This window comes from Mastigoproctus giganteus, chromosome 12 (genome assembly GCF_048544385.1).
Source record: "Mastigoproctus giganteus isolate SK-2022 chromosome 12, ASM4854438v1, whole genome shotgun sequence".
NCBI lineage: Eukaryota > Metazoa > Arthropoda > Arachnida > Uropygi > Thelyphonidae > Mastigoproctus > Mastigoproctus giganteus.
In genome coordinates, this window is record NC_143586.1 from 9420953 (window position 1) to 9436084 (window position 15132).

The 15132-nt window shown below is 39.9% G+C and overlaps 1 protein-coding gene across 1 annotated transcript in view; it reads right to left on the minus strand.

Annotated features, from left to right (window-relative positions):
• The window catches only part of glob1 (globin 1), a 50719-nt gene that overhangs the window by 18997 nt on the left and 16590 nt on the right, over positions 1–15132 (minus strand). The window contains exon 2 of the mRNA XM_090386609.1: positions 6703–6928. Within this exon, the coding sequence (XP_090242735.1) occupies positions 6703–6928 (226 nt within the window). The remainder of the gene's footprint in view (positions 1–6702; positions 6929–15132) is intronic.

The following is a 15132-nucleotide window of genomic DNA, read 5'->3' on the forward strand; positions in this document are numbered from 1 at the left end:
CTTTATTAGATCTACAGGGGTCGAGTTTGATGCACCAGAATGCCCGTAGCGCTTTTGAGAGCAGTTGCTGGAATCGATCCTTATAAGTCAGATTTTATTCCATTATCACCCCTAAGAATTTAACTGAATGAGCAGCGACGAGTAGATGCCTCGCAATTGAGGGCTCCAGAGAGACTGATGGATTGAGGTGTGCTTGTGCTTTCGGTGAGAAGATGATATACTTTGATTTTTCCTGGTTTAGTTTTAGCCCCAAAAAAGGCGACATATTTACACAAGCAGGATAGATTTTGTTGAGGGTAACAGACTTCGATAGATTATTTACCGGGTCTGGTGAGGTATCAGCTTGGTAGATAGCACATGACTTCTCTCTGTTAGTAAAATTCCTATAAACCACGAAAAGGACACCATGTGCGTAGCTGCTAATTTTCCGGATTTACGACGGAGAAGACATCGGTTTTTTTTTTTTAATTTTTCTAATTTTTGCTTATTTTTGTTAACGGATGGCTGTCAGGTGTGTCTGTTGCAGTCTACGTTGCAAAATAGAAACAAGATGTTAGCTTTGTTTTCCGTACTACTCTGTGGTTCCCTGTTTATGTGCTTGTGTATAGTGAAGCTAATTAACAATATCTTTCGGTAAGATGCTAAAGAAATACGAAATAAAATTCAGAAGACTTATAGGCAGTATTTTCCACGTATCGCAAAATCTGGACAAAGTAACTCGCTTGTTTTGTGAACCGTATGTTGCCGATGCAATCAGACATTTCAACACAAACAAGCATAACGACAGTGTGCAATACATAAAATAATGCAAAAATAGATGTTGCATTTCATAGTGACCATGATGTCGTACATTCTGAATGTTTATTTGCTTCTTTTTCATAGAACATAACCTTTCTCTAAGATGTGCTGATCATACAGGCACATTTTTGAGAAATATGTTTCCTCATATGGAAATAAAAAAAAAAACCCTGTTGTGAAAGAACAAAAACGGCAAGCATTGTCAATGAAATTGAAATTGCAATGGAGAAAGAAGACATAGCAATGGCTCTGAGAAATGAGCCATTTTCGATTGTTACAGATGGCAGTAATCAAAGTGATTTCAATGTATACATCCCGTTGAGGTGGCCAAAAAATTATCAAGTCGATAACAGCTTGATCTCAGTACGAGCACTGGAAAGTGATGCTCTACACTACAGGGTACAACATTGGACATCTGAAAAATCTAAAATCATCTGGGATTCCTTCAAAAAAAGAAGACAAAGAGAGACTGCGCGCTTAATGGGCTGTCCTTTACGTCTCATGAATTTGTGAGCTGAAAAGGGGCTGCATACCTTCCTGTAAAAGCGGATGAATATTGGGTGGACATTTACTGCTATCTAGAAAGAAGTGCTGAAAGGAAAGAGATAAAACAGTTTCAACTAATGTATTATGCTGAAATAAAGTTTTGAAGCATCTTTTATTTCAGCGGTAACGTTTACACGGTGCTGTCTTTAGGTATTTAAAGAAGTTAGAAGTGGTGAGAAAAGCCATATGAGTACTTTTCAAGAGTTACCAAATTGGACAGTACTTCAAATGGTCACTAGTGAGTAGCGCTGATTGTTCATATTCAGTTCGTCACCCAAAGGTTTGAAAGAAGACAAATTAATGGACTCAAGAAAACGAACTTCTGAATTGCAAACGTAAGGTAAAAGTCAATCCTAAACAGGCCAGACAAGTTGATAATTGGCCCGTTTTCTTCACTCGTGCAGAAAGTTTGTTCATCTTACTCCCTTCTGGTTTGAATAAAGCAATTAGCTTGTTCTTTTAAACCTTATAATATGGAGAGCTATATTCGGATTTTCAAACATTGGTAAAAAAAAAAAATTGAAAATCTGAATATAACTCTTCAACCACCAACTCATCTCACATCAATGTGCTGAGTTCATTACGTCTAGATACAGTATAGTAAAGAATGTTCTGCAGATTGATTTCACCAGAATTGAAATCTTCCACTTCCATTCGGGAAAATATTACCATAGCAGACAAAATCAGGAAGATGATTCTGCTTAGTCATAAGCATTTCTACTGAGAAGGTAGTCCTTGACTTGGGGAACTGACAAGAGCACATTTTAATAATTCATCACAGTAGTGTTGAGTGTGAGAGAATATTCCCCCAGAGTAGAATAAAAGCTGAATTCAGATCCGTTTCTGGTAAAGCTTCTTTGGAAATACTCCTGACAGCCAAATCTGGACAGCACACTTTGATTCAACATTTCTGAGGGGACAAAGTCTGCAAAAATATCGTCCTTAAAGCAATCAAAATCGATTGAGGTCTAATAGAATATCCAAACAGAAATTCTCAGATAGAAAAATGTTAGGTAAACTATATTTAAAGGAATACTTTACTGGTAGACAAATCCATGGCTGATTTTAATATAAAATGTGTACCTCTCCAGTGAAATTTCATCTCTAGTGCAGTGCGAATTTTTAAAACGTCCTGCTTTTTCCGTAAAAATCCTCTTTCCTTCTGTTTTTTGGGAAGAACTCCTAATTTTTGTAAAAAGCATTCTGTTAGATGCAGAATGCCTGGTTCCCAGCTTTTTGAAAGTCAAAAGTTGATACCTATTGGCTAGTACTTTTAATCGTGAAAAATCCTTAGGTATTAGGATGTATATGTTACCTATTGATGCACTAGGCATTACATTTAGAAGAAATAAATTTTAGTTTCCATTTTTCGGGCCATATATGCAACCTCTTCATATCCTAGCTCGAAATTTCAACTACCTTCTCACTTTCAAATCATCAGTAAATTTTTGCAGTTTCCTTTGGATACCTTGTAAATGTCATTTATGAATATTAGAAATAGGAGCAAACCGAATACGAGCCCTGAGGGAACCCCCTCTTACAATAGTGGTTAATTATGAAAACTGACAATTTATGATAACCCTCTTGTCTCCTATTTTTTCTAGCTGTTCTGTGATCCAGAGAAGAATATTATCAGTAATTCAAGTTCTTACACTCTGTATAGCAGCTTTCCGTGGGTACGGTATCAAAATATTCGAAAAGTCCAGACATAATTTTAAAAATGGTACCTGCATCTAACTATTTAAGGAACAGCAATTTAAAGCATCAGGTTAGTCATAATAATTTATCAAATATTTTAAATCTTAATAATTTACCGGACTAATCAGATATGACCTCTGTTAACAAACCGATGCTGGGATCTATTTAAGATCTCAACCTTGTTGAGTTGGTCCTGAATCTCATCCTTTAAATTTTACGCGATTACAATTTGAATTTGATTAAATATATTCGCAAGAATCTCTCAGATAAGAGTGACAAATATATCAATTTTTTTTTTTTTTTTTTTTTTTTGTGAACCCCAAACACGAGAGGTGTTAGAACCTATAGTATTTGGTACCGTGCTTGGGTTTGAGGTTAAGAAGACGAAAGAAGATATTTGTTAACATTATACTTGAACTTCTGTAGACTGTAATTTTCAGGAAATACGTATGAAGGAAGGTTGTTCCAGAAAACGGCAGTTGAATGAATAAACGAGGAAGATGAAAAGTTGGTTCTGTGGGTTTGAAGTTGGACAGTAAATGGATGTTGGCTGGTGGCATGTTCGAACTGTTTTGAAAGACAGAGAGAGCTGGTATTCTAGAAGCCAATTCAGAAGAATGCCCATGGAAGTATCTGTAAAAGAGGCATGCAGCAGAAACAGTGCGTCTATGAGAAAGCGAGTGGAGAGACTCTGTTAGAGATGAATCATTAATTAACCTAACTGCCCTCTTCTGAATGGAATCAAGAAGCCTGAGAGAGGTTTTGGGGGCACCACCCCAGATGTGGGAACAATATTCCATGGCAGGGCGGATTTGCGATTTATACAGAGGGAGCAGCTGTTTGGAAGAAAAGTAACGCCGAGAGCGAAAGAGGAAACCAAGTTTTTTAGATGCAGAGGAAGCAATATTTGTAATGTGCTTGTGCCAAGAGAGATCAGAAGTCAGGGTAATCCCCAAAAGAGATATATCATTTTGCCTAGAAATCGGAGTGTCACTAAAGATAAGCATAGGAGTAGAAGAATCCTTTTTGCGAGATATAAGACAAGACTGAGTTTTAGAAGGGTCGAAATCAACTAAGTTGTCTTTGCCCCACTGGAGAATTACATGAAGATCGGCATTTAAGGAATTGGTAGCAGATTTTCGAGAAGTTGAAGCTGATTGAGCAGGACAAGGTTTCTCAAAATGGAAAGTGGAATGCAAGGTGCTATCATCGGCAAAACTATGGATAGGATTGCCAGTCAATGGAAGAAGATCATTAATATACGAGAGGAAAAGAATGGGGGAAAGAACTGAACCTTGGGGGACACCGGCATTAGTGGCGAAGTTAGAAGACAGAGAGCCATCGACCATCACCCTCAGCGAGCGATCAGAGAGAAAACTGGATAACCAATCACTAAAAACAGTTGGCAAACCATAAGATGGAAGCTTGTTTAGAAGACCTTTATGCCAAACACGATCAAAAGCCTTTGAGATGTCAAGAGCAACTACTTGTGTTTCACCGAACCTTTCCATTGAATTAGTCCATAAATGGGTAACATAAGCCAGAATATCTCCAGTGGATCGACACTGACGGAATCCATACTGGTGATCGTTGATCAGACGGAAGGTTTCTAGGTAGTTTAAGAGTTGGCGGTTAATTGATTTCTCCATTACTTTAGAAAGAGTAGAAGTAATTGCAATGGGACGATAATGGGATGGGAGGGATTTGTCACCCTTTTTAGGAACTGGCTGGATATGAGCAAATTTCCAAGCAGAAGGAAAAACACCTCTGGAATAAGAAAGTGAAAAAAGGCGGCAAAGAATAGGAGTAAGTTCAGGAGCACAGGTTTTGAGAACAAGTGGAGAAATACCATCGGGGCCTGGAGCTTTCTTAGCATCAAGATTCATCAAAATCCTTCTGATATCCTTTTGACGGAAGACCACAGGAGGCATTGAATGGAGCGTGTTGGGAATGGTGGGAGGTGTTTTACCAAGATTATTAATACATGAACTGGAAGAAAAATGGGATGCTAGCAGGTCAGCTTTATCCTTGGCTGAAGTGGCAACAGAACCATCTGGTTTGGACAGAGGTGGGAGCAAAGATGGGCAAAAGTTTCGGCGAATAGCTTTGGCAAGAGACCAAAATGCTCGGCTACCATTAGGGCAAGAAACAAGTTTTCTACTCTTAGCCTGTTCAAACTCTCGTTTGGACTGATTAATAACTGCTTTACAATTGTTGCGAGCTTTGGTGTAGGCAGAAAATGAAACTGAAGAATTAGAAACAAGCCAATTACGATATGCAACATTCTTCTCTTGGACAGCCTTAGCACATTTATTGGAAAACCAAGGTTTAGATAAAGGACGAGATTTTAAAGTGGAGTGTGGGATAAGGGATTCCATTCCTGCAAGAATAATTTCACTGACACGATCTGAGCAAACGTTGACATCAGAAGTTTTGAAACAGTAATCCGACAAAGGAAAAGAAGAAAAGAAGTCTCGCAGGTCATCCCATTTTGCATTCTTTTAATGCCAAACAACACGTGGTTGGGAATAGCCATGAGATAAAGGTTCCATTGGAGAAGAGACAATCACCAAGTTGTGATCTGAAGTGTCTAAAGGACCTGTCACTTCGACCGTGTACTTAGAAGGGTTGTTTGTGAGAAAAAGATCAAGCGTATTGGCTTGGCTGTATGATTAGGATTGTCCGGTATTCTTGTAGGTATATGAACAATTATCAATTATTCGGAATGTCTGCAGCCAAAATGTTGATGGAGTAAATATACTAACTAATACCCATAATCGAATGAACAGATTATAACCTCGCGATTATGCCCATTACTTATCTGGCTTCCCATCAAAGACGAGAGGAATCCCAGTTTTTAGTGCAATATGGCTGAGTTAGCAGTTCTTAGGTAAGGGAGGGTTTCGTGTTTCTTCTTTCAAAAACAAGTTTTTCGTCCATCAAAGTATACACGCAATTACAGACACAATATACCAGCTCCTCATAGACTTAGTTTAAAGGTTCCCAAACTTGTTAAGGGAGTTCAAACCTTGAACTCCCATAAAATATATCATGAATTTCACGCCCTCCCCCAAGTTTCTGATCAAGTGCATATAAACAGTTGTGACAAAATATATGAATATACATCCTTTTATAAATATACTGTACTTATAAATTAATAATTAATGAATTATAGAAATATTAATATATTTCTTTAATCTCAAAGAAATAAAATGTGAATAACAGAACTAAATAAAAAACGCTTCGTATATGGATTAGTGGAATGGTCTGTCCATATTTCGTTAAAAAAAAGTGCTTCGTGAAAACAACAAGCCCCCCCCCCCAAAAAAAAACAACTGTGTGTCCCCTAAGATGGGCGCGCCCCACGCTTTGGGAGCCTCAGTCTTTGGCGCACACCTAGCAATATTCTGAACTTAAAACCATTAGGCTACGTTTCCAGTTCCCTGCATACTCTCCTTCGTGGAGCTAAGTATTCGTTGAGCAGTACTCTATATGCATAACTTGGAAGAACTTCCAAACGAAAGGGATGTGGATGTACTCACTCATATGACGGATCGGGCTGGACATTGTGTGATTCACTAGGTTTTTAAAAGTCTATAATAAAAGACGGTCCAATAACCCATGGAAGTGATGTTTGGAAACTATATATTTTGCACTTACCTTGAAGTTTTCTTTGGTGATTTGTCTGCGAGCGTGGTTGGTGACTATCTTTTCAATCAGCCCTTCCAAGAGGTCTGGGTCATCCAAACTGTCCACAAATGATGCAAAGCCATACATCACAGTTGTGGCATGTGCGATCATGCGTTTATTAGTTGGCAATTCTTCTTTTGGAACCTTGTCAAAAGATTTGAATAGCTTCTGGTACTCTGGAAATTCATCAAATAACCTATGGAAACAACAAATACCATAAATAAGATCAGTAGTGGAACTATAAATTCTGGGCAGTAACGCTAAAGATAGATATTTCGCAGAATCACTCCTTCAACGTCCTCCCTATTGTTGTTGTTGTTTTGGGGATTTATTAGGCGCATCGGTAACTATGGCCATAGTGCGCCAACGTCCTCCCTACGAACTGCAAAGATTAGCATAGCAACCCGTTTACGAAATATTCTAATTTAGCTGTACCAGCGTGCTCCAATATGATTCTAAGAACCGCCAACTTTAAATGGGCCTTATTAGTACGCCTAAATAAATATGATTTGTTAAATAATAAACTTTAATTAATTAATTACAAACTCCGGTAATTCTTTTTTTTTTTTTTCTTAAGAAATCAGAAATTCTGTTCAACTGCATTTTCGGTTCACAAAGGAATCTTCATTATCTTTAAAGTGTAAAAACGTTTTTCCAATTCCTCGTCAGATTTAGCAAATTTTGGGAAGGGGGTTGAGAAAGAGAGAGAGAGTCTTTATAGCAGAACTGGTATTATGAAATTATGCAAGTTGGATGGTCTTGCAAAAGTCCTTCAGGCCATTAGGATTAAGAACATGATGTTCAAAAGAAGCAAAATTATAAACTTTTGACATATAATTATAAAAATTCTAACAATGGATGCAAAGACCTGTCCACGCAGATCAGAAGAAAAATGTTCAACATCAAGATACGAAGCTCCTGGAGGACGAATGGAGGCATTGACGAATTCTACGGTCTATTCAGGCTGAAGTGGGGGGGGGGGGGAAACAACAATCTGAAGTCAGCATTATGGTTCAAGTTACTCGACGATGTTTTCCTCTCATTGTTGGACGCTCATGAGTAAAAAGCCATCTCAACTCTTATGGTGTTGAGATGATTGGGGTGAAGGCATGACGTTAGAACATTAAAACTTCTTCATCTATAGATCTTTCTCTCCTTGAAACTGCTCTTGCTATTTCTTATTCCGTTAATATATGATATCTGACCTCATCTTTCAGCGTCTTCTAGCCACATTCCTTTATACCCAAACGAATAGTGTTTTCTTCATATTCTGACATTCTTTTCATTTTTGATTTCTTCTAATTCTATAAGAACATCGCTACCATTTGATAGCTCTTTCCACGCTCTCAGTATTGCACACCATCAGAATCTTCAAAAACACCAAATGCTCCTTAATTGCTTTCTTCGATAAAACATTTACATCTGAGAACGACCCACATATTGATCCATAGATTTCATAAGGGCTGCTGGTAAAACTTCTGTGTATTATTGACAGACCCCCCCCCCCCCAAGCTATCCTAGCAGCTGCTCTGCACTGCTCAGAGACCATATCGAAATGTACAATGACCTTTAGGTCAGATTAGGTCTCTTTCGTTCTCTACTACCCAAGGTAGTAGAGTACGAAAACCACCCAAATGGTATATTATTATGGGATTACCGCTGCCCATATGCAGTATTATATATTTTGCATTTTATCGACAAATCCATTTATCGGCATTTATCAATGTTAATCCTCGATTGTCATTTCTCGGCTGCAGTGTGCCTCGATTCTAGCTATTAGCCAACCTTTGTAAAATCTGCAAACAGACAATAAGCTTGATTTGTTTCATCTATATCGTTAATATATATTGAAAACAGTAAGAGACCCCATAACTGAATCATTAGGAACCCCACTAATAATATTACGATCGTTATAAATGGTCATTTATAACTATCCTCCGTCTTCTACCTCTCACCCATCCCCTTATCCATAGCAATAATTTGCTACTAAAGTCGCACTACTCTAATTTGCATAGCAGTCTTTCTTGTTGAACATATCAGAAGCTTTACAGAAATCTAAATATATGATGTAAAAATAATTTACATCCAGTTTACAATTTCTTTGTGATTACATCACTGTAGTTATACAGAAATCAATAAATCCATGCTGTAATTTCCATATTCCTGTTAGGATGATCCTGCAATACTTTTTTTACCACCCACTTCATTATTTTCCCTGGAACAGGAGTCACGCTAACAGGTCTAATCACTCATTTTGCTCTCTGATCCCCTTTTGTGAATAGGAGAGAGTTACTCATTCCCGCTATCGGAACTTCCCTAAATACAAGGATGCTTTCAAAATGTTGGCCAAGGGCTTACTTAGCAAGTTTGCTGCTTCATTTAAATAACTGGATAGATGCCGTCAGTCCCAAGTGCCTTATTCATTTTAGCTTCAACAATTTTTGCTATACCTTCTTCTTAGTTATCAGAAAATTATTTAGCTTCCATTTAAAACTTAATATACTTCTGGTGTTTCCCAACCCGAAAATCTTCGTGTGGATGTAGATGCAAAATGCAAAATATTAGCTGAGACAGAGAGTTGTATAACTCATATGAGCCAAGAGCTCACATAACAGCTTATATATGAGCCAGAGAAGTAAACTTATAGTTGAGCAGTGTTGTGGTAGTTGGGTTTTAGGAGCATCAGCGACTAAGGCCATATCGCTCCCTGTAGATTGTCTGTAAATTGCGTATGTTCTGGGGTTAATTTTCTGTTTTGCTGTACGAAAAACCGAGTTTCTGGAAGGAAAAAACCTTGCTATCTACGCCTGAGACCGACTAACTCAGCCATGGAGTGAAAAAAGACCATTACAGTTCCTCACGTCATCGACGCAATTCGAACCTGCACCTTTTCCACCCAGTGTGGAGAGGACGGTGACGATATCACTGTGTTACTGCGCAGACAATCCTACAAGGAAAAATCAGATGTGGGACCTTTTATACCATAACTCACCATGGCTAAAAAGAATGATGCCTAGTTTTGCTTTTTCTTCTGACCTACGCCAAAATACGCTCACGATTGCTGTGCCCTTCAAGGAAAATTTTTCCATTAAATATATGAATGTCGAAAGAATTCTCGGCCGTCTTATAACTGGGAAGACATTTGAAACCTCCCCCTTCAGGAAGCATTTAACCAACTCTCTCCCAATCTCTCAAGAATTGCGGACCTAAGGACTTCTAAATTCTCCCAGAACTAACCACTGGTTTTCTTTTGAGCTGAAAAGTGCCTTCCTGAAAAAACAAAAAAGTTCCGAAAATGGAAAAGAATAGGGGTCGACCAAGACTGCATCTGTTTCAAGAAAGAGAGAGCCAATTTTCTTAAATTGAAAAGAGCTAGGCACTGTAAGTTTGTCTATAACCGCCTGAAAGAAAATAAGTGGATTTACTGTAAGCATTTGGAGAAGTGCAATATGAGTCAATCTATTTAATGCATGGGCTGAATCAAACTTCAGACAGCTTGAAGATAAAATCAGCATGTGCAATTTGAATATTAAGAAAACTACAAGATCCAACCTTGCAACTATTCATATTTCTAAGGAATCAATAATAAAGGTGGACAACAAACTTCCCAATAAAGCTACTATCGGCCCGGATGGAATTTCCCGTTTCATACTGAAAGTTTGTGGCAATTACATTATTGATATCTATTACTACATATTTAATAATATTCTTAAAACTGGCTCCACGCCTTTAATGTGGAAATCCTATTATGTCAAACCAGCTCCAAAATCTATATCCGAAATGTCTGAAGGATTAGAGAGCAATCTCGATTGGATGCTCGCTTCTGAAAGTTTTCCAAAGCGATCCATGGAAAGAATAGGTGATCACTGTTTCAGCCATAGACCTGCATATCTAAACAATATCATCAGTGGGCGGTCTATCATCACCAATCTGCTCCAAATTTGAAATACAAAAGATATTCCACAATAAAAGTCAATTGGATATTATCTTCTTCGACATAAAGGCTGCATATGATAAATGCTCAATAAACACTCTCTTGCACATACTGCAGTTTCATTTCAATATTACCTAAAATCTCCTTCACTCCTTGGCTGGAACCCTACAGTAGGATACTGCGCCTTTACCAACGGGGAGCAGCAAACTTTTAAAGGAAAAAGAGGAGTTCCGCAGGATGGAATTTCGTCCTCAACGCTGCAGCAGAACTTGAACTGTTCAGTCATAATTTTCTGGTAAATGCTGATGACCTCAAGCTCTTCGTTCGCACAAACACTCCTGACTCTGTACAAAAGGCCAGCCTGGTTTGTTATTTGGTTTTTAGGAGCATTAGCAACTAAGGCCATATTGCCCCGAGGATATGCGGTGGTCATTCCCCTGACCTTTCTGCATCTTCCGTATTTGGTGGTCACGGGCTCGAACCCCGGTCTAACCAAGAAGCATGTGCTACGCAATGCTGCTCCTGCCCACCTGGCTACGGAGGCATCTAGGCCAGCCTGGAAGTCCAAAAATAATGCTGTACCTAAATAATTATCTATATTTCATTAGACTCCATCTACATAAAGAAAAATCAGCACGCTCACGTTCTCGAAGAAGCGTGTAGAAAATGACATCTGTGTCTTGATCGATCTGATGCAAACCCACAACATAGCATTTACATAAGGATCTGCACGCAACCTGGAACAAGAACCCCCCAGCTTCATTTATCAATTCAATAACCTAAAAAACAAACTTTATGCTATACACTGGAGCCTTAAACAAGAATTAATAGGGGTCACAACCCAAAAGCTACTAGTACAATACCTCTTAATGTGTGTCTGCCCCGTCACTCTCAATGCATGAGTCATCTGGTCATCTGCACCTCCTATATACCAGAAGTGTGTTTATGCGTTGCAGTACTGGACGATGAGAAGTTCGAAAGTTTGAACAAGCAATCCTCCCCCGATATCGAAATGAGTCCTCTATGCTACGCCTGCATTTCACCATGGAAATACATTGTAGTCTAGAGGAACATAAACATATTGCAACAACTAATTTCTTAACAGATGGATGCACTTGCAGTTCACAATATTGTGTCTTATGATCCTACAAGAAGAGAAAGAAATCGGTTCAGAAGAAGACGACTTTCAAACGTTAGATGTTTAAATATGGTATTGGTGTTTTTATGGGCTTTTTTTCACAAGGTGGCTGAGTTAGTCGGTCTCGGGCGAGAGTAGCATGGTTTTTTCTTACGGAAACTCTGGTTTTTCTCCCAGACAGAAAATCGTCCTCAGAACACATGCAATTTACAGACAATACACACAGTGTAATATGGCCTTAGTAGCTGATGTTCCTAAAACCCTACTACAACAACATTTCTTCATCTAATAATCGGGCTGGCCAGAACTGCGGAAAGTCTCTAGAAATTACGCGATCATTTCTGAATGTTGAACGGAGCAGTTCCTTTACTTGTCGACCAATGTGGGGAGGGGGCACCCTCTTGCATGAACAATAATGTGATTAGAACAGCGCAGAATCGTGCACTAATTACCATACACCTTACGGAGCCATGAGTTGTAGACTCTTCAAAGAAAAATGGGCCGATTATAAACTGTGCTGTGAATCCACCCCATACTGTAACGTATGGACTTGATAGTGGTCTTTCATGCACGAGAATATTCAGCAGTTTTTGTGCATTTACAGCCCCATGAAGAGTGAAATGTGCCTCATCAGACCACAAGATCATTCGAGCTCATGTATCGTCAAGTTACATGAGAGCCAGAAATCATAGAGCAAAGTCTATTCGTTGTTGCTGATCACAAGACTTTAGTTCTTGCACTACTTGGATCTTGTACGGGAACCAGCGTAAAATTATTCGAAGCACTTTACGTACAGTAGACCAAGGAAGGTTCAATTCTCTTGACACACCTCTAGCAGGCACTACTGACTGGTAGTGTTTCGCATCCTGACCATTGCAACTGCCAATTCATTCACTATCTCCGTTTCGATACGTGGTCTTGTCCCCTGCCCGGAATTACACCTAACTTCCCAGTCGGTCGCTTCAAATTTCTTTATTATTAGTTTTCGAAGCCCCACTGACGTCAAAGGGCCTTTACGCAAACCTTTAGTTTTCCGATGTTGATGTAGTGCTGCATTAGCATTACTGTTATTCTGGTAGAACAGTTTTACTAAGAGAGCACATTTCATTTTTGTAAGAGCCATCATGGTTATTGACGGTGCGTTGGTCCTTTTACTTTTATCTAACAGCATGTCATTTGCGTAAGCAGCGTGTCTAGAAGTAAATGACAACTTTTACATATGTGCAGCGCCGCTGTTTTTCCCCTAGTGTAAATTTGAAATAATTTTTTTTCTTCTATAAATCGCTTCCACATACCCTAAATGGCATTCCCACCGATTTTCACATCGCTAACTCTTAACCATTTTGACACTAGGGTCTCCTGAATAGGGAAACTTATTTTATAACCGTCCGGTATACAGGGTCCAGTCACATTATTATGACCATCTACCTAGTATCCAGAATATGCACCTTTCGCAGCATGCACTGCAGCCAGCCGCCTTGGGAGGGACTCAATAATTCCGCGGAGAATCGATACAGGTATCTGTGACCACGCAGACTGCAGTGCACCCCGGAGTTCCTGTAGGTTCCTTGGTGGAGGATCCATCCATCTGATGTGTCGATCGAGGTGGTACCATAGATTTTAAATTGGGTTAAGATCCGAGGAATTCGGTGGCCAAGAGAGTAGCTTGAAGTGTTCGTCGTGCTCCTCAAACCACTCACGGACAATTCTGGCGACATGGCATGGCGCATTGTCTTGCTGATAGATACCATTTCCCCCTGGGAACATGGTCAACATGTACGGGTGTAGTTGATCGCGACAATCGATAGGTAACCATTTGTGTTCAGGGTGTCCTCCAGAGGTATCAGCGGACCCAAGCCATGCCATGAAAACATTCCCCAGACCATAACGCCGCCCCCACCAGCCTGCCTTCTGCCAACAATCGTGTCCGGGTGTTTGTTCTCGGAGGTTTCACATCTAATACGCCACCGTCCATCCACTCGGGGGAGCAGAAACCGTGACTCATTGGAGAGGGCCACCCGTTGCCACTCGGCCGGGGTCTAGTGTGGGTATTGCTGTGGAAGCTTACGACGTTTGCGATGGACGGCCATCAACATGGGTGCTGTACCCAAGCGTCTGCTTTGGAGCCCAATGCGCAACAGGGTTCGCTGAACTGTCGTGTTGGAGGTCTGCACAGTGGTATCGTCACCGTTCTCCCCACACCGGGTGGAAAAGGCCCGGGTCAGAATCCCGTCGATGACGAGAGGAACTTTAGTGGGCTTTTTTCACTCCGTCGCTGAGTTAGTCGGTCTCAGGTGTAGATAGTAAGGTTTTTTCCCACAGAAATTGGGTTTTTTTTCGTCCAGCAAAACAGTCAAATCGACCAGAGAACACGCGAAATTTACAGACATAATACATGTCTGTACCATATGGGTATATGTAAGAGATTACGAATGGCCCTAATATAATAATTTGAATTTTTTTTTTTTTTTTTTTTTGTCTTGTTGGACACCTTTCTGGTGACTCCACGGTTCATTTGGACGTCCAGTTGAGCAACAGTAGCGCGCCGATCGGTCCTGATCAACCGTTTCGGCCGACGTTCACCTCTGGGATCAATGGCGCGTGGGGCCCCACAATTGGCACGTCGGGTCATCAAAACTGTCCCATTCGTCCAGTCTTGATACACTTTCACCACTGCAGCACGTGAGGATTTCACAAAATCCGCTGTTTCGAAAATGCTGGCGCCCGTAGCCCGATAGCCGACGATCATGCCTCTTTCCAGGTCGCGTGCTTTCTGCATGACAGAGACTGTTGCTGTGTTCACGGATGCCGAACAACAAGCCTTGTATGCTTGCGGTGTATAAACTTGACACGTGCGCTGTATGATTCGCTAGGCTTGTGTGATGTCTGCATTGCGGGATGGTCATAATATTGTGACTGGACTCTGTTTGTGTGTGTGTGTGTGTGTATATATATATATATATATGTATATTTCAGGAAAGAGGGAGGGAAGTATGCTGTCTGTAAACCAGAGTTTAATTGTTGAGACGGAATGAACTGGAACTTATTCAGGTTGTGTTGTTATAAAATTAAGCAAAAAGCGTTTTGGCTATTAAAACATCTGTAAGAGTCATTATCAGCCATTTTCATCCACTGCAGGATGAAGGTCACTCCAACAACTTTCTAGTTCCTTCTATTTTGTGCAATGGCCATCTATTTACTGCCCACGAACTCTTGAATTTCATCTGTCAATCTCCGTTGTTGTCTTACAGGTTTTCTTTTAGCTCCTCTTGGGTACCATTCTGTTATTTTCTTATTCCATCTGTCATCATGTCTTCGGGCTGTGTGT